Source organism: Leptinotarsa decemlineata, unplaced genomic scaffold (assembly GCF_025532065.1).
Source record: "Leptinotarsa decemlineata unplaced genomic scaffold, Ldec_3_MD MMD2_tig00000008_RagTag_RagTag, whole genome shotgun sequence".
NCBI lineage: Eukaryota > Metazoa > Arthropoda > Insecta > Coleoptera > Chrysomelidae > Leptinotarsa > Leptinotarsa decemlineata.
In genome coordinates this window covers 13,897,890-13,924,020 of record NW_027412537.1, presented here as the reverse complement: position 1 = coordinate 13,924,020, position 26,131 = coordinate 13,897,890, and the positions used below count along the sequence as shown (strand labels likewise).

Below are 26,131 nucleotides of genomic sequence, written 5' to 3'. Positions count from 1 at the left end.
ATTGTATTATCAAATTTATTTTCAATTTGACGAGAAACATTTTAATGAACAAAGTTGTTCAAAATCAAATTTCATACAATTTCCGTCTTCATCATGGTCATGAAATTTATCCAAACTCGTGTAGAAAACATCTTCATTGTTCTGTATAACATAACTTACACTACTCAGATTAGTACGTCAAACAGCATAAATATATTTCAACAAAAGCATGCCAAAAAACACAAAAGACCTTTTCAGTAGGTACTTCTCTTTACCTATTTCTGCAGGTCAGATCCTTACGAATGACTTGCTAATATAAACTGGCCTTGACTGAGTTTACACCCAAGAGCCGGACTGGGCTCCCCGTATGTAATAAGAAATGAAATCAGCTGAAAACAACATTTACGAATTATATCACTCGCACTGTTTTAGACTGGAAGTAATTTTTTATTGTTCAGGAATATCTCTATGAAACTGCAGTTCAAAAATGCAGATGGATGTGAAGAAATAACTATTACAGAGGATGTAATTTTGGCTTGTTTGACATTGAGAAAACTTTTTTAGTAATTGGGTAAGAAAGCCCGCTGTTGTATAGGCAATATTCATCTTTACGGTCATCCCACACTCCACATAACTGATTATTCGTGAATTACAAAAAAACTTCGGTTCAGTCTGTTGGTATGCACAGTTTTGAGAATCTCGGACAAAGAATCCCAGAGTTTTTAAATTTACCCAATCCTATAAATTACGCAGGCCGTAGCTTTCGTCGAACTTCAGCGACGTTGTTTGCTGATAATAGTGGAAAAATCACAAATTTGAGACATGGTGGCTGGATGTCTACCAATGTCGCTGAAGGCTATATAGACAATTTTACGAACAAAATTGAAATTATCAAGACCATTCAAAAATTATCAGATGAAAACAATCACTGTGGAACAGAAACTTTACCTTCTTTTTCTGACTTCAACAGTTCGAAGTGCCACAAAGCTCGAATATAGAACTCTTTTGTTCTTTGTCTATACCTTCATAATCTAGTTGAATTATAATTCTCAGTTGAGAACGGTTCTAAACTGATGAATTACTTCAAAGTAAGACTCCATGACTCCCAGATAAATGAACTAAACTTTATATTTGACTGTACTTTAATATTTCTAAATGTAAAGTACGATACAAAGTATAATGGAATGAAAGTTTACTATCCCGGCAGAAATGCAAACATTTGGTGTTAATTTGATAAAAAAATCGCTTTTGTCTCTTAAGACGAGCTGTTCCAAGCTTAGTCCAAGCAGTCCGAATGTCAGAATAATCAAAAACACTAGAAAATTCAGAAACATGAGATCAATATACACTCTTCTTTGTTTATCGTTTCGTATCACATTGATTCAGTCTAACACCATTGACAAACTAGATAAGTAGAATATGGAACCTCTGTCGTGAAATTAATCTATTGACAAAACTTTTTTCTCACCGGAACAAAAATGATGTCTCTATCAGAGTTAGCATCATCAGGAGAGGACTAAGACTTTTCGTCATATCCTGCCAGGCACGATAGATTTTACGTGATTCCTAAAATTGAAATTTTGAAACTGGGGTTTTTGAGAAGCAAATGCTTTTTTGTGTAATAATTTAAGATACATTCTCTCGATCTACGGTCTTGGGATTTTATCAAGTTAATATACACTCAAGTCATTTGCATAGCAACATTTCCTGAACTATGGATTTGCACACATTTTAAACGGTTGAAATGAATATAAATCAGTGCTCCTATTCCATATATATATATCTATATTCTAAAGTTTTTGAGTTTATAACATTGAAAATATGAAATCTCACCATATATCTCTCGTACACTATGCCAATCCATCAAAATGCATGCTATTCCATGATTTTGAAAATGTTGCTTTTCAACAAATGCTTTTTTGCATAATAATTTGGATTCGATGACATTTCTCGTAAACGGATGACCAGCTATCTCACAGGCCGATCACAGAGGGCCAAACTGGATGATTACTCATGGTCATCCCTAAAAGAAACAATCTCAGGTGTACCGCAAGGAAGTATTTTAGGACCCTTGATGTTTTCAGTGTTTATTTTTGATTACCCCACTTTCTTATCACATTGTCAAGTACATCTATACGCAGATGATATACAGTGTCTTCTCATAACACCCATACAGAAAGTTGCATGGCCAATATAAACACAGATTTGTACAAAACATTCCTATACTCGGAGAATCATGGACTGAAAATCAATCCTAATAAAACTTTGGCTTCATGCATAGGGTCTCAAAGACAAATAGTAGAAACTCAGTGTAACTTTAGGCTCACGCTTGATAACGCAGATATTGACTCTGGGTAGACAGTGCTAAAAATCTTGGCATAACCATAGATAGCTCTTTGTCTTTTCATGAACATGTGACAAACATTTTCAAAATATCATTCTTCAAACTCGAATCGCTATACAAATTCAAGTATCAGTTATCAGAGGAAATGAAACTCAGGTTAGTTAAAACTCTTATTTACCCCAATATCAAGTATTGTTGTTCGGTGTATTACAATTTTTGCTGCAATATAACAAGCAAAGTTTCAACGTATACAAAATGCTTGCATGCGATTCGTATACTGTATAACCATATGGTGAACATGTCACACCATTTTTGTTGAAAATGAAGGAGCTGAATGTAAGGTACAGAGTCCAATATTTGATAAAAACATTTTTGTTTAAGCTGCTTCAAACTAAAACACCTAGTCATTTATAGAGTTTATTAAGCAACACACCTAGCCCCTTCTTATCTGAATGAAATTTTACCCCTTTTAAATCATACTAGCAACTATATGATCTATTATTTTTTTCTCTTCTCTATCATTGTTATGAAAGTAAATAAAATATTTTTATAAATATTTCATAAGTAGTTTTTATGCATAATAAACGATATTATTATTATTATTATTATTATAAATTCCCTGGATCCACGCTCTCGGAATTTTATCAAATTAACATACACTCAAGTCATTTGCTTAGCAACATTTTTTAAACTGGATTTGCACAAAGTTCAGTTAATTAAACTCGAGATGATGCTGGACTTTTGTCTTGCTTTCCTTCAAGTCGATTTCAGTCCGCTGGACCGCTCGATATGAACGCACTCACTGATATCTCTGAAAAAATATGTATTCGATTGTTCCAGAGCTATCGCGGCCGAAAACCCAGTGGTTCCGGAGCACCGTTGGGCGGAGGTAGTACCATCGTTCCCCAGGAGAGTAACGGTAGTTCCGTGATAGTACCGCAGATCCAACCCGCTTCAAGACCGAGTTCTCAGCCAGTAGCAGTTCAGCAGCCGATGCCCGTCCAACAGCCTATGGTGAGTGTGTGAATATTTTGATATTGCATGTACAGAGTGTTTGAAAAAGTGAGAGGTTACGTTATTTTTTATATTTTTGTAATCCAATTTGATTGTTTTCACAAAATACACCGGAAACGTGCTGATCTCGACAAACAAATTTCATTTCGAATAATATCACTTTTTTTTCGATATCACAGTAGCTTTTTCGTAGTGAATAACATACTGAGAGACAATTATTCACTTTAATTTTTATATACCCCACGCAATAACTATCGAGAACTATCTGTTTAGGTATAGTTCAAATAAAAGGTATAGTGCCCCCTACCTTTCAGCAGTTCCCCTCTATTAAAATAGTTAGGGAGCTAACTAATTTTGTTATTCAATAATCATTTCTGATTACATAAGAATCACAATAACTATATATAATTCCTAATAATTCCATACATATTCTCCGTTTCACTGTCACTGTCGTCATTTAAACCAATAATGAATTTATTTCCACCATTAATCCAATCTCCATATAGTCTTTTTCAACTAAAATTACTTTTTTAATCCTTTTCTGCCAGTCTTCTTCGATAATATTAGAAACTTCTTCTTTAACTAGCTCTATCACCTTCTTATCAAATTTTAGAAAATTATTTTTACGCCTGATGCTGTGTTTCCAAATGTTTTTGTCTGTAAAACTTCAAGTAGTTGGTTTTTGGTATAGTTATCTTCAAAATACAAATTGTTATCCATTAAAAAACTTTGTATTTCATCTTTCCTCGAATTTTCATTCGGTACTTTGATGAGCTGTCGCGAATGATAGGAAGCGTTGTCAAGAACTATTACACTATTCGCATCCAAATTTGGGATCAATGTGTTTTCTAACCATTCCTCAACAATATTAGCTTCCATGTTCTTATGATAGTCAACATTGCAGTCCTCAAGTTTTTTCCACATAATTTCAAAGAATTCGGAACCCATCCTTTAGTTCCTCCGCAATGCACAATGATTAGTCGCGATCCTTTGTTTGCAGGCATGTTAGGCGTACACATTTTCGAACCATCAGTCCACCATTTCGTAACTTTGTCGTGAGTGTCATACCAAGTTTCGTCCAAATAGAAAATTTGCCGTTGTTTTTGTCTATATTTAGTTATTTGTTCTGAGTATTTGTTACGCGATTCCACTATTCTTCTGCTTTCCATAACTGCTTGACGTTTGTTTCTTATTTTAAATCTGAATCCTAGTTTCTTTATCCAATTCTGAAGAGTTTTGTCACAGCAGCTCACGTTATGGCCGGAAGTATTCAATTTCTTCTTTATGATTTCAATTGTAGGAATCTCATTGCTTTTGTAATATTGATTTTTCAATGATTTCATTAGATGAACATCTAAAGGTTTTGGTAATCCCGTATCACATCGCGTCTTGCGTTCATAAGGTTTGTCGACACCTTAAAGATTACTATATTGGTTACTTCGACTATACATATTTAATTATGATTACCCAGAGTATACAGGGTGTAACATAAGTACGTTAAACTATTCAAGTGGCGTTTATCGAAAAATCATTCATTTTCGAGATTTTGCAAAACATGGTTGGTTTTTGTCATAAGTTTTTTGCAATTTCAGTTATTTTCATCAAACATTTTATAGGAAAAAGAAGTAGTTTATTTTGATGAGATCTACCACATACTTAGTTTTTGTACTGTTCCCAGCAACTTCACTTAGCGCCCTACGAGCTAAGTAATATGCATCAATATAGAAAATTGTAAATATCTCGAAAACGATCACCTACAGCGTTGTTGAGGAAGTGTTTTACTTGGGAAAGGTATGGAAATCAGGTTTTTTCATGAACAGTACCAAAAGTGGATCTCATCAAAATAAACCACTTTCTCTCTGGAGATCCTTCTAGATCTACCTCCTCTTCACATTTTTCTGGAGAGAGAGACTAGATGGACTGCATATAGACTTGTGCACATTGCCAATCGTACAAATCAATTTAATGCAGAGTGCAACAGACTGTTGATTGACACTGGAAGTCACAGCATTCTTGAAATGACCTCTGACTTATGCCTCCAATTGTCAACTACGAACTGCCTTATAAAGTACTGTTCCCGAGTAGAGAGGACTGTGTCCTCCGGGAGAAGGAAATATTAAGAGCAGATATTTGTTGGTTCTTAGATGGATCAAAAACACCTTCCGGTTCTGGTGCAAGTGTTTTCAGTCGCAGACCCAGGAGAGACATCAACCTGCCTAGGAACCTATGCTTTATGACGAAGCAGTTGAAAAATGTTCATTTCATGTGGGTGAAATTTATTCAACTATAGTGCTTTCTTTACAGTTTCGTGAGACATTCCTACTTGGTGTGCCACAAATGATATTGAAGGGTTCCGCAGCAAAGGTGCCTAAAACTTATATTTGAGCTGCTTCTATTCGAGCTGATTCTATTCTTCTATTCGAGCTTCTATTGGGAGAACTGGTTTCTATTGTGAAAATGATGGGAGCTACTATCATCAGCACACATTCTTCTATTTGAGCTGTTTCTATTCTTCTATTTGAGCGTCTATACGGAGAAATAGCTTCTATTGGGAGAAATGATAAGAACTTCTATTATCGGCACATATTCTTCTATTTGAGCTGCTTCTATTCTTCTATTTGAGCTGCTTCTATTCTTCTATTTTAGTTTCTATTGAGAGAAATGTTGGGAGCTTTTATTATCAGCACACATTCTTCTATTTGAGCTGCTTCTATTCTTCTATTTGAGCTTCTATTGGGAGAAACGGCTTCTATTGGGAGAAACGTTGGGAGCTTCTATTATCAGCACACATTCTTCTATTTGAGCGTCTATAGGGAGAAATGGCTTCTGTTGGGAGAAATGATAGAAGCTTCTATTATTATCAGCACATATTCTTCTATTTGAGCTGCTTATATTTTTTTTATTCGAGCTTCTATTGGGTGTAACGGCTTCTATTGGTAGAAATGAAACTTCTGTTATCAGCATATATTCTTCTATTCGATCTCCTATTTGAGCTGCTTCTATTCTTCTATTTGAGCGTCTATTGAGAGAAATAGCATCTATTGGATGAAATGTTGGGAGCTTCTACTATCAGAACACATTCTTCTATTTGAGCTTCTATTTGAGCTGCTTCTATTCTTCTATTTGAGCTTCTATTGAGGGAAATGACTCCTATTGGGAGAAATATTAGGAGCTTCTACTATCAGAGCACATTCTTCTATTTGAGCTTCTATTCCTCTATTTGAGCTTCTATTGGGAGAAATAGCTTCTATTGGGAGAAATAGCTTCTATTGGAAGAAATGTTGGGAGCTTCTATTATCAGCACATACTCTTCTATTTGAGCTTTAATTTGAGCTGCTAAAACACGGCGATTATTTTTTCTTGTTGGCAACGCAACCAGTTTCACTAAACTTATCAACTGAATCCAGTTGATATATCTGATTCAAATTACTGTTTGGGATATCTCTCATTGAACATTGTTGTCGTTCTTCTTGAGCATCTCTGACATTCATGAGAATAATTTCAGTTCTTTGGAAACCTATAATATGAATACTACAAGTACGTTGCAATAATTTCTATCCTTTCGTAATTAAGTAATTAAATAATTTTTGAACACGTAACCATAATTCACAAGATAGACTTTGCCTATCTGAATCATTTAGTAAAGAGAAACCCGATACCTTTTGATCTGCAGGAAGTGCAAATTGTTCCCAAGTAGTTCATCATTTAGTTTTTTTTTTCAATCAATTTTGTATATTTCGGAAAACCTTTCGTTGGCATTTAAAAGCTCCGTATTTTTTGGACTATTGGAGCTGTATTCAAAAGCGAAACAGTAATGGATAGAGAATTGGAAGCCCTATTCAATGAAATACCAGTCAACTTTCATTCTTTTTCAAAAACTGGGGAATTATACCTCCTCTGGGTTGAAGTATTAGCAATGGTTTGGGGTGAAAACTTGTCTTCCTTCCAAACTTGATTTTTTTTTGAGATTTTCACATGCCCTGGCAGTCAGTTTACCTTTCAATACGATCCCACCTTGTATATCCCAGGATTCTTCGAATTGTTGTGCAAAATATTATTTTGAAAGGAAGCCGTACCCACCAAGTTTCAAACCGTGTGTTCAAAGATCATTTAAGCGACCACAGGGTAATTTCATTTATGGTGTCAGGTGTGGGATCTCGCCCATTTCCAACTAAAAACACACACCAGAGATTCCGAATAAAACAAATGCCCATTCCGGTCAGCGACTGTCGCTTATCGATCAACACATCGCTGTCCACTCGCACGTTTAATGGGGTTCCATTGTCTTTCCCTCGAATTATGCATTCCCCAGTTAACCTTGATAATGAAAAGTGTCGTTATCATCGCCTGCCGAGTTTTGGAGATCGGGGAGATCACCGTCTGATATAGCTAAAAGGTCTCCCCTGCCATTGGGGTAGGTCGGCAGAGAGGAGACTCGTTTTCCCTTGGGGTAACAAAATCGCATTCGGTCTGTCTCAACGCAGCGTCCCAAATCGTTGAATAAACTTCCACAGCAGGTTCGTTTTGTCTCCGAGGGATCTTCCCGTCGAATTATTTGTCGTACATGTGTTCGGAGTTCAGGTGTGAAAGTTGCCCTTATTTTGGGGGGACGTGGGATAATGACCTTGACGGCAAGGGTCATACAAGCGAATGGGGATGGTAGGGAAATCGTAAATTGTTGGAAAGACGGATGATTTATATTTTTCATGTCGTTTAGGAATAATTCTTGACGCCTCTCTTTTACTATTCTCGCTTACTATATGTATTCAATCATAATCTGGATCAAATCATCCACAGCTAGAAATGTCATCTTGGGAGTTCTTCAGGGCTCAGTTTTGGGACCACTTTTTTTACATTTTATACTAACCAATTTCGTAACTGTGTTGAACATTGTAAAATGCACATGTATGCTGATGACACTCAGCTATACCTCCCTTTCGATGTTAATGACCTTGACAACGCCGCTACAAAGTTGAACAATGACTTAGAAACTATATTTATTGTAGTCGCATATCATTTCTTTGTGCTCAATCCGAAAAAATCAGTAGCTAGTATTTGGAAGCAATACTGATGCATCGCTAGTTAAAATTAACTTGAAACTGCACCTAAATAAGAAAGTAATCAGAAATGAAAGTAATGCAGCAGGTAATACAATCAAGAACGATATAAATAGAGCGCCCAGTACTGAAATAGTAGTTCTGTATCTGTAGAGTAGTGCCACTGGGTCCTAAAATTCTTTGTTCAGCTGCTTCCTTGGCTAAAGAGTCGGCAATGCGATTACCTTTACTCCTGTCGTGCCCTTTAACCCACCTCAGGATAATGTTATTTTCTCCGAAGCTTTGGCTGAATCTTGGTGGCACTCTAGTACTAGCCCTGAGGTAACACGCTGTCTGTTCAAGGCTAATAATGCTTGTCTGCTGTCAGTGCAGATTGTTATGTTTTTGCCAGAAATTCCTTTCCTGGTTTTGTGGCGATTGAGATACCAGCCGAAATAGTAGTTAATGCGTTGGATACAACAGGAACGGTCGCAATACCTGAGCTGGTTCTCGAGTATTGCGCCTTTGAAAATGTCTACCGCAGCAGTAGACGAAACGTCAGGCATACAAACCTACAGATCACGGCCAGAAAACCCGGAAAACAGCTTTCATACAATTTAAGTGATAACTCACGAACTAGCTTGTGGCTTAAATTCATTTTTAATGCATTGGCAATTCATGAATCCAATTTATTGTTTCGCGTCAATTGTGAGTTTTGAATTCAATTCACGAAATTTGTGAGTTTGTGAACTTACCGTATATCTAAATTTTCAATTCTTTGACAGGAGGAAGAATACCCAAAAAATTTCATGTATGAATTGATTTTTCTCTACAGAAATTTCATTTGAAGAAATAAAGCTTAAATTTTTTGCAGGTAACTGGTTGAAGATTTTTTTCCCGAGAAATATGTAAAATGGATTTGTGAATTTGTGACAATTATCAAGCCTTGTGGCTTAAATTCTTTTTTTAATGCATTGCCAAGTCATGACTCCAATTTATTTCTTGCGACAATTGTGAGTTCTGAATTCAATTCAAGAAATTTGTAAGGCCTGAATTTTTGGCAGGTTACTGTTTAAAGATTTTTTCCGAGAAATATGTAAAATGAATTTGTGAATTGATGAAAGTGACAATTATCAAGCCTTTGGCTTAATTTTTTTTTAATGCATTGCCAATTCATGAATCCAATTTATTTCTTCGCGTCAATTGTGAGTTCTGAATTCAATTCACGAAACTTGTGAGTTTGTGAACTTACCGTATATCTAAATTTTCAATTTTTTGACAGGCGAAAGAATACCCTAACAAATTTCATGTATGAATGGATTTTTCTCTAAAAAAATTTCATTTGAAGAATTAAAGCTTATATTTTTGACAGATAACTGTTTACAGATTTTTTTCCACAGAAATATGTAAAATGAATTTGTAAATTGATGAAAGTAACAATTCTCAGGCCTCCTTGTGGCCTAAATTCATTTCTTGAATTCAATTCACGAAACTAGTAAGTTCGCAAACTTACAGTGTAACTGAGTTTTCAATTTTTTAACACTAACAATAATTTGAGGAAATAAAGATATCTTTTGGCTGGTAACTGATCAATGATATTTTTCCTAGAGATATGTAAAAACAAGTGTGATTTAGAGATATGTAAAAACAATTGTGATTATTTTTTTCCAATGCATTGGCAATGGACTAATTCATTTTTTTCCGCGGAATTGAGACGTCTGAATTCCATTCTTGAAGTAGTGATTTCTCTCTAGCAATCTGGGATTTATATGACAGTCATTCAGAATGTTCAGAATCATTTCGCTGTGTTACTTTTTTCAACTGCTCAATATTTTGACACAGGATCCAAACCAAATGTTTTTATTGCACTATATACCAAGCTGTTCCCGTATATTCGTTTTTTTTTTGGTTCTTGTGTTACCCCCGATTGCGAGATCCAAATTCTGATATTTTCAAAACTACTTGGCAGCTCTCCATTACATAAAAGCGAAGTCGTTTGTCGTATTTTTAACGCCTTCGAAAAAACGATGTCGACTACATCATCTCCGGTTTTCATTTCGTCGTTCATTCTTTTATATGTTTACAGCCGATGAATATTTTATGTCGCCAGTTATGGAGTACTAGATTCTTTATCGATACTTTTCTTATCTGGTGTTTACACGTCCATTCACGTCTTGTTGTGATTGTAACTTGTGACGTGGTGAATAATCGAGATAACGGCTACATGTTATCTGGTTATAGACTATAGAGTTTTATTGGACACGCTTTTTTATTTTCACTCTAAACATTTCCTATTGATTTTGTTGTGTTCAAAGATAGCGACCGATAGTTGAAGGTATTGAAAACAAATACCTCTTACAATTGAAGTGTTTCGATGAAAATGAAATCAATGAAAATTTTATTTTATTCATTTCCAGGCCCCAATGCCTTTCTACGCAGATCCTAACAGATTTCCAACTCCAGTATGGCAAGCCGATCCTTCCCAAGGTAAGTTGGAGAGAATTTATTTTCAACAGTAATAATATTTACAGTTATTTTTGATAATCCGGCAAGAACTACCAAAAATCAACACGCTAATCAACGTGCCTTATTTATTCTACGTATACACTATAATTTTTGGGATCTTGTTTCAACTGGTTGCCTTACAGTGGAAGCTGTAGAGAAAGACAGAGGACGAATCTCGTTCGGCGGTAGATATTGAACCATGACTTTGTAACACACCGTCTTTGGGAACCTATTTGTAAATTGAGTCTTCTGCTGACCTCATGTATGGTGTCTCAGGCTTGATCTTCAAGAAAGTTGAGTTCAACAATGCATTCAAGGTTCAACCTAGTACCACAGCTAATCCCTATGACGGCCGAAACAGTGCTGTTGGATTACGAATGCTTTGTAGGCTCTGGTTCCTACTAGGTATCCAAACTCTTGAAAGCCTGACTAATTTCTTCATCTGTATTTATCAAACTCAAACCGTATCAATCCATTTAGAGTTTTGTGTAACCAACATCGGAAACATTCTATTTCAGGTTGGGCTCAGGGTCAGTTCATCCAACAAATACCTGCTGCAGGTCAACCCATAGAAACTTACCAGCAGTACCCGAACGGTATTTACCAGACGACCTACCAGCAACCTGCTTTCGAAGCGAACACGTTCTACACGGGTGCCGTGCAAGTTTTGACGAATCCGAGGCCGCCAAGCGCTTCGAACCAACAGTTACCGCCTCCCAGACCGAACTCAAACTACGCCCACACGCCTAGTCCGAATCCTCAGCAACAACAGCAACAGCCGGTCAATAATGGAAGGCAGTACCAAGAGTATGCCATCGCTCAACAGCCTGGAAACCAGCAGCAACAACAACAGCAGCAGCAGCAAAACTTCATTCCTTCAGCCACCACCCCTACTGGTAACGAGAACCAAGGAGGTAATTCTAGACCAGGATCTGTCAACTCTGCGACGTCTAACCAAAACTTCAATCAGCAATCGCAGCACCAGCAGGCTCAGCAGCAGCAAGTGCAACAGCAGCAGCCTCAACAGGCCAACGTATTCACGACCATCGGCGACTTCAGCCCAAACCCTTCGGCGAACTTTGCCAACACGAGTTCGGGAAACGCCCAGCCTGGGTATCCGCAAGTGAACAGCAGCAGTCCGCAGCTAGCTTCACACAGCTCTAGTGGCTACCCAGGCCAGGAACAGTATGGCGGACAAGAGCACCAGCAGTGGCAAAACGACGGATCCCTCATGTGGGATCAGCAGCAGATCAAGATTGAGAACGAATACGACCACCAGGACCACGGGCAGTACATCCACGAATCACCCGGTAGAATGGACAACGGTCAGGGGGAAATGCAGGAGACTAAGACGTTTTCGCAGTCGGATAAGGTGAACCTGAACACGCGGATAAAAACAATGATACTGAATAAGCAGCAGCAAGAGAACAACAAGATGGAGGAGAACAAGACCGCTGAACAAAACTCTACCGGTCATTTTTTATGGTATAGCCACCATCACCACTTAACGGAACGATTAAGTGATGATGGTGGCTCCCAAAACAAACCCGACTATGACATAACCACGACAGGCGGAACTGACTCTGGAGGCAATAGGGCTGAGGATATGCATAACAACATTTTGAAGATGTATAGGCATCCTAAGCTCGCTCACAAAAGAGCTAACTACCAGGACTCGCTTTTTAGGGAGTCTACCATTAGGAATCATTCAGTTCCCAGTCCAAGTCTCGGGAGGCAGCAAAATCAGCCGCAGTACTATGACCAATCTGCTTCAAGAAATTTTCCACAGCAGTATGCTATCAAAAACGAACCTCAACAAGATTTCTATGAAAATCAACGATATGATTTGCCCCATAGTCCCAACTTAAACTCTATGAGGGCCTCACCTCAGTATACCATCCACGACCAACCAAGTAACCAAAGATACGCCACACTTGGGTCCGAGTATTTGCATTCCCCTAAAATAATTGGTTACCAGAATGCCCAAGCGACCACGGAGCCCAGAGAGGTCTTCTCGCCGAGTCCTCGAAAACAAAGCCAGTACAAACCGACGGGGCGTCCTAGAGGAAGGCCCCGTAAAATCGTACAAGGTGCACAAAACGAAAACCAACAAGCTGTGATCCACAACAAACCACTACCTCAAAACCAGCAGTATCAATCACCTTCTACACCAACTCCTTTGAAAAATGACAAGATCAAAAGTAATTATTTATCCCCGGTGTTTTCTGAGAAGGTAACGAACAAGCAGTTGGGGATGGAGATTCCGGATTGCAAGTGCTTCTCTCCTGGAGAGTTTCCTGTGGAACCCGGTTCCTATTACACTCATCTGGGGTGTGCTAATAGTCTGAAAAGTTTGCGGTACGACTTGGAATGTAGAACTGGTGTGACCGGTGTTGCTATCAGGATTGAGAAGATTCGGTATACAGGAAAGGAGGGGAAGACAGCGCAGGGATGCCCCATTGCAAAATGGGTGAGTAATTTTTTATGGAATTATATTGATAATGATGATGAAAAAGAGCAAATATACTCTATTGTCCAAAAAAAATTCTTATGGACGAAAATTATAAATAATGAAGTTGACAAATAGTTGAACGGCTCCAGTCGTAGACGTAGTTTTTAATCAGTACTTCTTACGATTGATGTTTTTAGCTGTGACTACTTTTTTATACCTTTCTGATTACAAATAAAATTTCTTCAGACATATTCCGATCTTAATTGAACGGTCTTAAGGTTAATTCTATCGTTTACAGATAATTCGACGTCAAAACACAGACGAAAAATACCTGGTAATAGTCAAACACCGGAAAGGCCACACTTGCCACTCTGCCTTTCTAGTAATCTGCCTCGTAGCCTGGGAAGGCGTCGAAAAAGGCAACGCTGACGACCTCTACAACCTTCTAACTGAAAAACTCAACAAGTTTGGCCTCCCGACCAAAAGACGATGCGCCACCAATGAACCCAGGACCTGCGCCTGTCAAGGCTTCGACGAAAACACCTGCGGGGCCAGTTTTTCTTTCGGCTGCTCCTGGTCCATGTACTACAACGGCTGCAAGTTCACGAGGTCCAAAGACGTCAGGAAGTTCCGGCTGTCCGAGAAAAACGAGGAAATCTTCGTCGAGGAGAAGCTCCAGAAGCTGGCCAACCACCTGAGCCCCATGTACAGGTCGCTGGCTCCTCAGTCCTTCAAAAATCAGTGCCATTTCGAAAATATCGCCTCGGACTGCCGGTTGGGGCATCTTCCTGGAAGACCGTTTTCCGGAGTGACGGCGTGCGTGGATTTCTGCGCTCATGCTCACAAGGACTTACACAATATGGTAAACGGCTGTACGGTGGTGGTTACTTTGACGAAACACAGGAGCTTGTCCAAACCATTGGAGGAGCAACTCCACGTACTGCCTATGTATGTAGCCGAGGACACTGATGAGTTTGGATCGCGGGAAAGCCAGGAAGACAAAGTCAGAACTGGAGGCATTGAGATCCTGCAAAAGTAAGTTTTATATGAGTATACTTCAGTTGAACGTTTTACCTTATGAATTTTTTTGAATAGAATTGTTAACAGTTATGAGTTGAAAGAGGGTTACAGTTTTGGTATATGGGAGAAGCTTTTTATTGGGGTCGGTCGGTCGGTAGCTGGTCGGTCGACGTAGGTGCTTTGTTCACTCATTCAATCGATCGCCGTGTTAGTTGGTGGTTCAAGCCGCAGGCTGAATTATCGATTTTCACTTGCTATCGTCCAACCCGTGCTAGGAATCACACGTTAGTCCTTAGTCGTTAGTCCTTAGCTTGCACAAGTTTCAACTTCTGAGGGTTGTCGTTCGTAGGGGTGCGATAGTTGGTTAACGAAAAACATATTTTAAACATTTTTTCAAACACACTTATTATTGTTTTCAATTCCAAAATAAGTAAGCTGAATATTCATAGACGTTATTAATATTTACTCAATCAAAGTCCTGAGTCTTATTTTTTGCTGCGAAAATTTCAATTTTCGCCATTATAATCCATTATCTTTTATTTAATGAATAGTAGGTGTGTCTCTGATTAATAATTATTTAATTATAACCTCATTTCAAACATTTATGGACGAATTTAATTTTTACTTACTTCTTTATTTATTTCTTTTTCAAAATTTATATATTTTCATGTAGTTGGATAGATACACTCTCTCCTCCTTTATTTTTCGAATATACACTTGTTTTCTTTTTCATTTATGTATTTTGTTTTTATTGAATAAGAATTTCAACCACCATTTTGCCTTAAAGCAATACTTAAAAAAGCTATTAAATTACAGTTCATTTATTGAATAAAAATATGTCCAAACATTCTGATCAGCTCAACATTGTTCAAAACAGACCTTCGTAGAATTCTCTATCTTCAGCTTTACCGTTGTTGTAGTTTCCTATTCATCTCTACTTTTTTTTCAGGTACAGTAGCGAAGTGAGAACTTGCTCCATTCCCGCAGAAAAATGTCTTCGGAGAGGTCGAAAAAGCCAAGATGGCAAACGAACGAAAAGAAAAACCGCCACCCCCCAACCGTCTTCTCCTTCCGTAAATTCTCCGTCTTCGACGAACTCTCCCAAAGAGAGGAATAGTAATAGCGAAATACAAAACGGTCAAGTATCCAGCACAGTATTAGGCTACCCAAACAAATCCAATTGGAGGTACGATAATTTTTCAGACAGCAGTAACCAAAGTAATTCGTCCTTCTATAACAGCAGAAACGACTTTGCGAATAGTAACAGCAGTTATCCTAACAGCCCTTCCCCTAGCCTTCCCCAGTTCTCGGTATTCAAAACTCCGATGACTCCCAATTTCAGTAATCACTACTCCCACTCGGGGTATCTTAGGAACGAGTCGCCTGGCGAGTATCAGAACCAGAACTACTACTACCAACCCCCTAATTCCTCTCCTACTCCACATTTAAGTAACTACTTCAACAGCTATGGAAACTATTCTTCCCACTACGCCAACAATCCCTTTGACGACTTCTACTCGAACAGTCCAGCACCGTCTAACGACTACAACACGCCGCCACCTGACGAGAAAGTTGTGAACGTTTCCCAGACGGATAACGCGGAGTGTTTCAGAGACAGCGAGATAGGTGGCGTTGCGATAGCGCTCCCTCACGGCAGTGTTTTGTTCGAGTGCGCCAAGCACGAAATGCACGCCACCACGGCTCTTAAGAACCCTAATCGGTTATCTCCAACTCGCATCTCTTTGGTATTTTACCAGCACCGCAGTCTGAACAAAGCACAGCACGGTCTGGACGAATACGCGGAAAAGATGCGGCGTAAGGTGGAGATTGGCAACAGCCAAACTGATCTGGATAAGTCTGACGACTCGGAATTCAAGCTGGATGTTAGTAGTTTGGGTAGTTTGAAGAACGACGTTTTCCTGAGAGCCCCTACTATCCCTACTGTTTCTTTGACGACTTTGTTTCCTATGTATCCTTGTATCGTTACAGGTCCTTTCCAAGAGCAACCGCCTTTAGGAGTTCCGGACAAGACCTGAGGCGGTTGATCCTGATTCTTGTCCTTACAGCAAGACTGCTCGACGTTTGCCTGCGAAGTCAAGGAAGAGATGGGTTTCATACACTCATTCCTATACGATATAAAACTGCCAAGTCATTAAAAAGTATAGATGGTTGCATTTATCTTGTGAGCCAGTAAAGTACCTAACATAAATCATTTGTGAAACAAAAAATTATCGTGTGGCATGTATGTGCTATGTCAAATATCAACGACATTCAATTGTCGCGACGTTCATTATTCATGACATTCAATATTTGCGTCATCTGATATTTATTGTCATCTTTACCCAACATGTTCGCTGCCGTTTCTGTCTATTTGTCAGCCTAGTCTATGAGATCAAGATGTTTTTTGCAAATATTTCAGTGGAAATGTAGGAACAGTCATTAATGTGTCAAAGTATTAACATCGGTTTCGATGCAATGGCAGTTAACGTGCTAACGAAACCAAAGCATCTCCCATTTTTTACCATAATTTTTTTTTTCAAAATTGAACCTGGCTGTTGACATAGATTTTCAATTTGTTGAATAAACATCCTGCCAGATACATTAAAATTTTGCTCGCGACATCCATATCAAGCTAGCGACCTCTGAATCAATCTGACATCTGAGTAATGTTCTGGACACTCAAATTTTATTACATCCAAATCCCATTTGTTGTATCTGTCGCTCACGAAATCGTAATCCATATCAAATTCCGCAAGCGACATCCAAATCCCATTTGCCACAACCAAACCTCATTCAAGACATCCACTATATTCCACTTATCACATTTATGTTTCGTTCTTAACATTCAAATCCTATTTGTGGCATGCACATCTGGCTGGCTACATCCAAATCTCATTTGCTCCATTCCAATCTAAATTGCGTCATTAAAAATATCGTTTGCGTCAACCAAAATCTCCCTTGCGTCATCCAAAATCTCCTTGCGTCATCCAAAATCTCCCTTGCGTCATCCAAAATCTCCTTGCGTCATCCAAAATCTCCCTTGCGTCATCCAAAATCTAGCATGCGTCATCCAAAATCTCGCTTGCGTCGTCCAAAATCTCGCTTGCGTCGTCCAAAATCTCGCTTGCGTCATTCAAAGTCTCGCTTGCGTCATCCAAATTCTGGAAATTATATACTTCCCAAGTGACTGGAATATTGGATGTTATGGTATGTGGACGTCTTATAAAAATTGTATACAGAGTACTCAAAGGGCTGAAACCTCTCTGAGTATTGTGTTATTTCGGATTATTTTCAAACTGTTTAAAAAGGGTTCAGTATTTCTTTTCCTAGGAATTAATCAACCTGTACAAGTGATTAGATGCTCAGGTAGGTAGTATTAGTGCAGGTAGTATTAGTGCCGAAGGACTTCACTGGCTCATGAATGATGATCGAATATGAATGCAATGATTTATATTGAAAATATTGTCAGTGCCTCTTTGATCTCTAAAAGATAGATATACTGATTGATTAAAGTACAAATAACAATTAAACTCCCGGCCGTCAGTATATATAACAGTAAGTTGAATACAGATTTGTCTAGTTTAGGGTTTTCAATGATTCTTCTATTATAAGTATAGAGTAGTTTTTCATTTCGACTTGAAGTTTTCGCCACATCTAGTGTGATACTCACGTAGCTCGAGAATATATAGAAAGATGGAGTTTCTTGTTTTTCAATCGAATTATTGTACAGGGTTTTCCTGATGTGTCGATCTATTTACATTTTGAAAATTTGATGAACCTTCTGTGTGTATATTGGAATGGTATTTGTCATATATTTTATGTCATCGGGTGTACAATTAATCGAATAGATTTTATCCTAAAGACAGGAATTATGATATTCATATTGAGTTGCGTTGTGCTTTCTATTGTGAAAGTCTCAATATCCGAGAGGATATACCCAATGTTTTGCCTTTGAAAGCTATGATTCACGAAAAAAGATTATATTTTTCAAAGTCGTGAGCATAGAGTTAAGATTGAATTTATTTCTTGAAAAAGAGTATTTAAATTACGTGGAAAAGTCGAGGCTCGGATTTTTCGCACCCAGAGGCCATACTGTGTTTGTTGTAAATGATATTAATGTATGCATTTATCTTTTCTAGTTTTAAAGTATATTTTTGACAAGAAAAAGAAAGAAAATATTTATAGCGTTCTCAAATCGCCTTCGATTATTGTATAGTGTTAGTATAACCAGTCACTTCTTCGAGAATATAAAGTATGTTGTTGAAGTACTCGATGCCAAATATTTAAAATAGATTTTTTAAAAGTGTATTCATTAATTTATGAAGTAAATTTCTTCCAGGCCAGTTCGGCAGCCACTTTTTTATGTAAAATAAGTTAGCTTTTTTCTATAGCACCTTATTTATTTATTTATTTATTATTTCCTTCGAGCGGCCTCGGCGGTTTTCCTTTCCAGTGCGACACGTTGATTTTTTAACTATTTAGCCCAGTTGAATAGTAAACCAAAACGAACTTGCTTTGTAAAAAACCGAAGTGAAAATTTACCAAAGGAATTTCCTTCGCTTTCTCACTATAACAAGAAAAAATTCCGTTAGAAACTGCACTTGTGAAAATACTGGAGCTCAAAGGTCTAGTTTTTCATTAATAAAAGTTTATTGTTTCATTCCTCAACTGAGTTCATTTGAAAAAGATCCCTTACAAATTTCACGTTGAAGATGTACGTTCTTGAAATAATGTATTCCTATCATCTCTAGTGCTAACTGTGAAATAAAATGCATGATACCCGTACAACTAATGAATATATCGTGAACTGTGATACCTCTATTTCAAAGTTATTCAGGGCATCCAAGCTTTCGATGGCAGTTGCTTTTTAATCGTATGTAATTTCAATTTTGTTTCTCCCCACAATTTTTTTTATTCCTCAATTACTTCACCTTCATAATCGCGAACATTCTAATATTCATTATATTTATTTATTGTTAGCTTTGTTTACACTTTCTATCTGTTTGTGGCCGAGATCCTTGCTAACTCCATATTATGACAGCAAATGGCTGCAACAAGTTGGCAATGATGGCAAAGCCCTGTTGTTGAGCTAGTTCTATCTAGATTGTCTCTTGATAATTTAGAAGAATGGAGGAATATGTTCTTCTCAGTACTCTCTATGTTTCTGAACTACCAATTTCCTGATCTGGTTCCTTAAAGCTTTTCGAACATTATAACCCTACTTTTCAGTATCAACAATTTTTGTGTGATCAACAAAAACAGCTGATTCCCACAACTGAATGCCAAACATAGGTTATGTTCATTATAACAGAGTTTGTTGTGTTTTGAGCTGTTCAATTGTGACTTTGTAAGAGTAGGTTTTTAGTGCTTTTTTATGTCATACCATTTGATTTAGTTCTATTTTCGATGAGCATCGTGTCTGGACGAGGAACTTCCTTGATAAATAAATACTCCCATTTATCAGTGTAACTAACTCTAACCTCATCTCGCATTTTTTATAGTTTGAAACCTGATTTAGGAGTGGATTTCAAGACAAAACTATTCCATTGCATTTATTATTCTTATCGTTATAGCCATCAAATGAAACATTTTCCTCATCCACAAGAGTTTCAAATGTACTTGATAAGCGCTACAGCAAAGAATTTAATCCTTTGGCCGTGTGACACGATGAAGAAGAAATTCCTCATCGAAAAAGTATGTTATGTTATAGGTATGCATAAGATGAGAATAGAAAACTTAATTTGTTTTTTGCTTGTATCAGAAGGAATTAATAATGTATAACACGTCTTATAACTCGAAAACTAAAGCTACTTTGTAAATTTTGTAAACGGTCTCTTGTAAGTTTCGATGAGGAAGAAAAAAGATCTCTGAGAAATACTGGTTTTGCTTCATTTTGATGGAGCCAGAAACGAGGAGCATTCTACCGGGAATTTTTCACTTGAATTTTTTGGGAAGCCAAAATTATTATTTGACTGGGCTACATTTCCGAAAAAAAATTTCCGCTTTCAGTATCCTTATTTCTATACAGCGTTGTGCAATAAACCAACCACAGTATTATTGTAAGAGTTTTGTACGGAAATGGAAACGACCGAGGCCACAAAACCCGAGTAGTTTTAGAAGAAAATGTATATATTTTTTACACGATTTTAGCGATGTCTCAAACGAGCAACCGAAAGCAATCTTTTGAATATTTGTACATAGACTTAGAGTGGATACTCGCCTGGGTTTTTTCTTTACCGCGTCATTTTCGGAATCAGGCCTTACTCATCAAAATTCGACCGAAAGCAATACTTACTGATAAAATTCATATCAACGGCAGGCAGCAGTATCGACTCGGAAGGAAAATGTGTTTTATTAAGAGTAAAATAGCCATTTGTATTTTCAATAGCTATAGACTTTTTTAGTTTAGTATTAAAAGAAAAATTGATATGTGTATTGTCTTGTGAATACATTTATATAATATTAAATGAAAAGGTTGTTTATTTCTCCCGATTCCAATTTCGTTTTGTTTCACAAATATTTTGTGAAATTAAATGATGACAAAAAGTAACTGTAGTACTATAGTTCGTAGAATTTCAATATATTTACTTCATTTCAATTAATAACACATATATTCAGAAAAAAAGTTTGTTTCACTTCCTTATTCAGAGGAATTGGGAAAATTTCGGATATGCAGTTGGTTAGTACCGCGTCCACTAGATGGAGTGACATTTTGTTGTTAGCTCCAACTTAGGAAGAGGAATGAAATACTCTGAAAGAATTCCGATTTCTAAATACTCAGGCGATAACCATGGGAAGATTACTATCTTCTCCGGCCAGAAAAGTGAGAATCTCTGGAAGGGAGATTGACTGGCAAGCGCGGGTAAAGTACCTCGGCTTTTTAATAGACCATAGGCTCACTTGGAACCCGCACATTATGTACGTTAAATCCAAGATCGAGGGTCGGATAGCCAGTCTGTACCCTCTGATCAACAGGAAATCCAGAATGAGTCTTAAGAACAAAATCACGATGTTCAAGCCTGTCATCATGTACGCTTCAGGCGTCTGGGGACAAGCGGCTCCGTCCAACATTTCCATTTTGGAAAGGTTGCAGAATAAGTTAATTAGGATGATTGTGAATGCTCCTTGGTTCGTGCGGAATGAAGCCATCCGCAGAGATTTGCAGCTGCCTTCCATTCGGCATTCCATTCAGTCGAGAAATGAGAGAGTTTTCGAAAAAACGGAAACTCACGAAAACCCGTTAGTTAGGGAAGCCACAGATTATGCTGTAGACGACCCCTCCCGATATAGAAGGCCCCGACACTCTGTCGAATGAGGCCCTCATGTCCCACGTTAAAGGATGAATAACTTTTTCATCCATCCCACCCCAGCCAGGTAGGGGTATCCCGTGAAGGGCGGCACTTATGTCTAAGGACTTCATGCCGTCATCTATCAGTTGTGTACCCATTGGCCCCCCTCAAGGCCAATGATCAGCCAAAAGGGTAGGGGAGCTGGTCTCCAAACCTGGATGAAATTAGGATGACTCGTCAGCGATTTTTAAATATGGAATATCATTGACTTCAGGTCAATGATTGCCACTATCTTGCACTGATGAGTGGCTAATGAGCCCGAAACAGGTCTGCAAGTGTGTCCGTTCCAAAATTGAAGGTCCACTCTTTCAGTTGTATTGCCAATTGCATATGCAGGAAATTTTCTGTGAAGATTCCTGCGCTGACGCTTGTCGGATATAATCCAACTCCCTTCGTGGTATTAGCCAGGGGAGTAGTTGTTTCCTGATAGGCGTCAGTCCATTCAACCTACTGTGTAGGTATATTCGAGACTGGCTTGAACGTTTAAAGTTCATTTCTTTTGATTTGTTTACTGCTAATCTTCAAGCATAGCCCACTGACTAATAAGTAAGTTTGTTTTTCCTACTATGAAATTGGATCCATTTAAATACATTCCATTGTATGAAGAGATGATACTCTCATTTGTAAGTCCAAAAGTTGAAGACCAGAGTGACCATACATAAAAGTTCCGTTATGTTGTAATTCCCTGTACACAATTATGAGAAAAAGAAACCTTTGAAATCCTGCCCGTTATCAAGAGTACCAATAAAGGTACCAATAAGTAGTCTCATTACAGCATCAGTTGATTTTTCTTGTAGGGATGCAAAGAAACTGTCAAATGTCAAAAGGTTTTAGCTAAGCTCACAGAAGAATCTGTTAGAGCCTGACCTGTTTCTGGGAACTTAACTGAATATCGTTGCGACATCTACTGGCTATGCATTCGACCTTCTCAGTCAGTTAATTGAACACAGATGGAACTATACTCCAGTTCCCAGCGACTAAAAAAGGGGTTCACCTTACAAAAGGTGGGGTAGAAGATTTTATTTTTTTATTTCGTTTTAATGGGTATAGAGAGTAAAATATAAAAAATGTTACTAAATCTGGGCTCGGCACAACTTTTGGTAGCCGAAAAACCTCCAAAATTTCGGACATTTTTCGGTTTTTTAACAATATCTCGAAAATGAGTGATTCTAGCGAAAAACAGTTTCTATACAAAGTTGTAGAAAATTAAATTTCCTACAAATTTGATCCATACTTTTTTCTTCTTTGACCAATAGGGAGCGAGCTACAGTATCTCATAGATGGACCATTTTCCTCAAAATGGTCTAAAAGCCAAATAGCGCATTCTTTTGTGTGTGTGTGTGTGTGTGTTATTGCGACCTATGCATTTTTGGTTGTATTCTCAAATTATATTCGTAGGAAATTCAATGCTCTACAACTTTGTATAGGGACTGTTTTTCGCTAGATTCACTCCTTTTCGAGATATTGCGAAAAAACCGAAAAATGTCTGAAAATTTCGAGATTTTTCGGCTACCAAAAGTTGTGCCGAGCCCAGATTCAGTCACATTTTCTATATTTTACTCTTTATACCCATCAAAATGAAATAAAAAAATAAAATCATCTACCCCACCTTTTGTAAGGTGAAATCCTCTGGGAACTGGACTACTAGACTATTATTAAAACAGTTTCAAATGACTACGAAACTTTATACACAACATGGACTAAGTGACTATATGAATGTCCCTCAAATGTTTTAACATTGTTTTATCAATTAAAAGTATAGTAATTGTTTATAATTTCATGTCAGTTGCAAGTTGATAGATGTTGATTGAGATCTATCATAGCCACTTACTTTATTCCAATACTGAACATGAAAATTATTCTCTTTCAGTTGAATTTTAGCACTTTTCAACATGAAATGGTCAAGGCTTTCGCGGCCAAGATTTTCAGTGCTACGATCTTCGTTCGGGTTTGAAGGCCGTCGTGGTTTGGAACTGTATCCCAACGTTTCGCTAGCACGAGTGACTGGCTTCTTCAGAGGTCTATTCATTCTGATGGTTCACCGATGACTCGTGATTTCTAGTTCGTAAGTTGTATTTATGTTGATAGAGGTAGCCCCCCTTTCTAGTTGGTGCGTTGTTATTGGCCGAACTCTTATTACCCGTTACATTGCGTTGCATTTGAAATTATTTGTCAGCAACAAATCGACTATATCGTCAGATTTTTAAATTTCGTCCAACTTATCCACAATAAATGGAAAAAAAACTTACCGAAAAGTGAAAACCTGAAAACACTTTTAAATTGCAAGAGAACACTTTAAAAACACATACAAAAACAAAAATATTACCAAAAAGCACTGCTATGATACAATACTGCTTGTTTTATACACAAATAACAAATATTATCAAGAAAACACTAAAACGATTTACCGAAATATTTTTCGGTCTCGGTCCGTCACGACATCCCGTCCGAATAATTAAATAAAAAACAAACGCAGTCGTACACTAACGGAGACCAACTGGAGGCTAGCCTCCTCTAACGCTATAATTTCTGCAACTAAAATTACAAATCGCTGGTTAGATCGGTCTTGCGGAGCCTGTGTTTTTTTAAAGCGGTCGGAGGCTTGGCTCCCTTGCAAAGCATGGCATTTATTAATTCTGGTTGATAGTTTCTTCGTTATTCGTTCATGGGCGGTGCGTTTGAGTTTTGTTGATACAGGATACAGTATGGTACGTACTACGTACTGAGTGATAGTGTTTTTTCGGGAATATTATCTATTTATATCAAAAATTAAAGGCATTTCTAGAAAAAATTAATCATAATTATTTGTCAATATCTTTTAATTTATGCGATGAATAACCTCAAATTTTATGGGGAGGCTAAGCCTCCCTTGCCTCCTCTGACGAGTCGCCGCTGCTACAATCTATGTTTTACGTTACGAGATTTCACTAATATCGATTACATTCAATGCAAAATGTATTAAGACGGCTCTGAAAAATCAACCCACATACCCGCATATCTTTTATTAGAGAGATCAAGTGCAGTAAATATAAAACGGAGAGATTTATTTGTTTTCGTGATGTAGAACACTCAGCATCTTTTACCGAAGGTGAAAATAATTTGTCATACGTTTGGCTGGTATTTGAAAACAAGAACACTTGTCATTCGTACTGTACTCGAATTTTCTTCACTTTGCAGGATTATAAATCGTATGTAACGGTTATTTTTGTAACCAGATTGCTGCATGAAGGTGGGTGGTTTTGAATGAGTGGACACCATTTCGACGGTTTCAAAATCGTTTTTAAGCCAGGCGACTCGCGAATATGAGACCCTCCAAAATACTTGACTTCGCGAACTAAGATATAATAAGCCGTCACAGTAATACTAATATCTCCTTGATAAAGGGTACTGAATACCGAATGCTATATAATAACGGCAGTTGTTGAATAATTCATCTAGTTTTGCTTCAATGTTCTTGCAAAACTTGTAGAGTAGGCATAGGCATCTAGTTGCCTGTTGTTGTTAACATATCTAACTAATCTTAGTGAACTGAAGCCTATGGAATGGTTTTGTTGCAAAATATGATGGGCGACTGCTGATATTTTAGGACTTCCATAAATTAAGTGTGCTATGTGTTCCTTATATCTTACTTCAATAGATCTTTTTGTCTGTCCATAATATTTTGCATCGCAGTCATTACATTCAATTTCGTAAATTCCAGACTTTTCCGAATTTTCGACTTTGTCTTTTGGACTTCTCAAAAGGCTCTGTAGTGTATGACTTGTTTCAAAAACCACTTTCATATCTAGTTCCTTGAAAATCTTTCTTCGTATATTGGTGGTATGGAACTGAGATGTATTTATCTTGGTTTCTATCCTTTCTGAAAGTCGAGATTTCGTTCATTCTTAACCTAAACTTCTTCTTCCTTATTATGTCATCTATGGAAATAAGTAAACACAATAATATTATCAATAATGATGACGGACCTATACCAAATAGCATACAATATAGCTTGTTGAAATAATATTGTTGGGTTTACTGATTACTACATAAGGACACATTGCAAAAATAAATTTAGATAAGCAATATTGTGAAATTAATTTTTATATAGCTGAACATGTTTTATATACAGCTATAACATTTAAACATATATTGTAAAATGATAGATAAGGCAAAATTGTGAAATTAATTTAGGGTGGTATACCTGTATGGGTGGTACACGTGTATGGTTTACCTGTATGGTATATCTATATAGCATAAATAACGTTAGATTCACGTTAGTTTCTAGCTTAATCTTCCTCTTGAAGATGATCACTTGGTGATAGAAACACGTGTCGAGGTGTTAAAAATAACGATTTGGTGTTGGGAAAAAACTCCAGTAATATTCATCATCATTAAGACCAACCACAAGATAATTTTGTGCAAATGAAGTTGCCAATTCTGTTACTGATGG

The 26,131-nt window shown here is 37.5% G+C and overlaps 1 protein-coding gene across 3 annotated transcripts in view; it reads left to right on the top strand.

Moving 5' to 3' along the window:
• The window catches only part of Tet (Ten-Eleven Translocation (TET) family protein), a 108,104-nt gene extending 89,181 nt beyond the window's left edge, over positions 1 to 18,923 (top strand). For 2 of the 3 annotated variants that reach the window (XM_074171118.1, XM_074171117.1), the window contains 5 exons: positions 3,164 to 3,337; positions 10,791 to 10,860; positions 11,397 to 13,348; positions 13,629 to 14,365; positions 15,300 to 16,523. In XM_074171118.1, coding sequence (XP_074027219.1) covers positions 3,164 to 3,337; positions 10,791 to 10,860; positions 11,397 to 13,348; positions 13,629 to 14,365; positions 15,300 to 16,386 — 4,020 coding nt within the window. In that variant the 3' untranslated portion in view covers positions 16,387 to 16,523. Of the gene's footprint in view, positions 1 to 3,163; positions 3,338 to 10,790; positions 10,861 to 11,396; positions 13,349 to 13,628; positions 14,366 to 15,299 lie in introns of all 3 variants that reach the window. The other variant, XM_074171119.1, reaches the window with a different exon arrangement.
• The last annotated feature ends 7,208 nt before the right edge of the window (positions 18,924 to 26,131 follow it).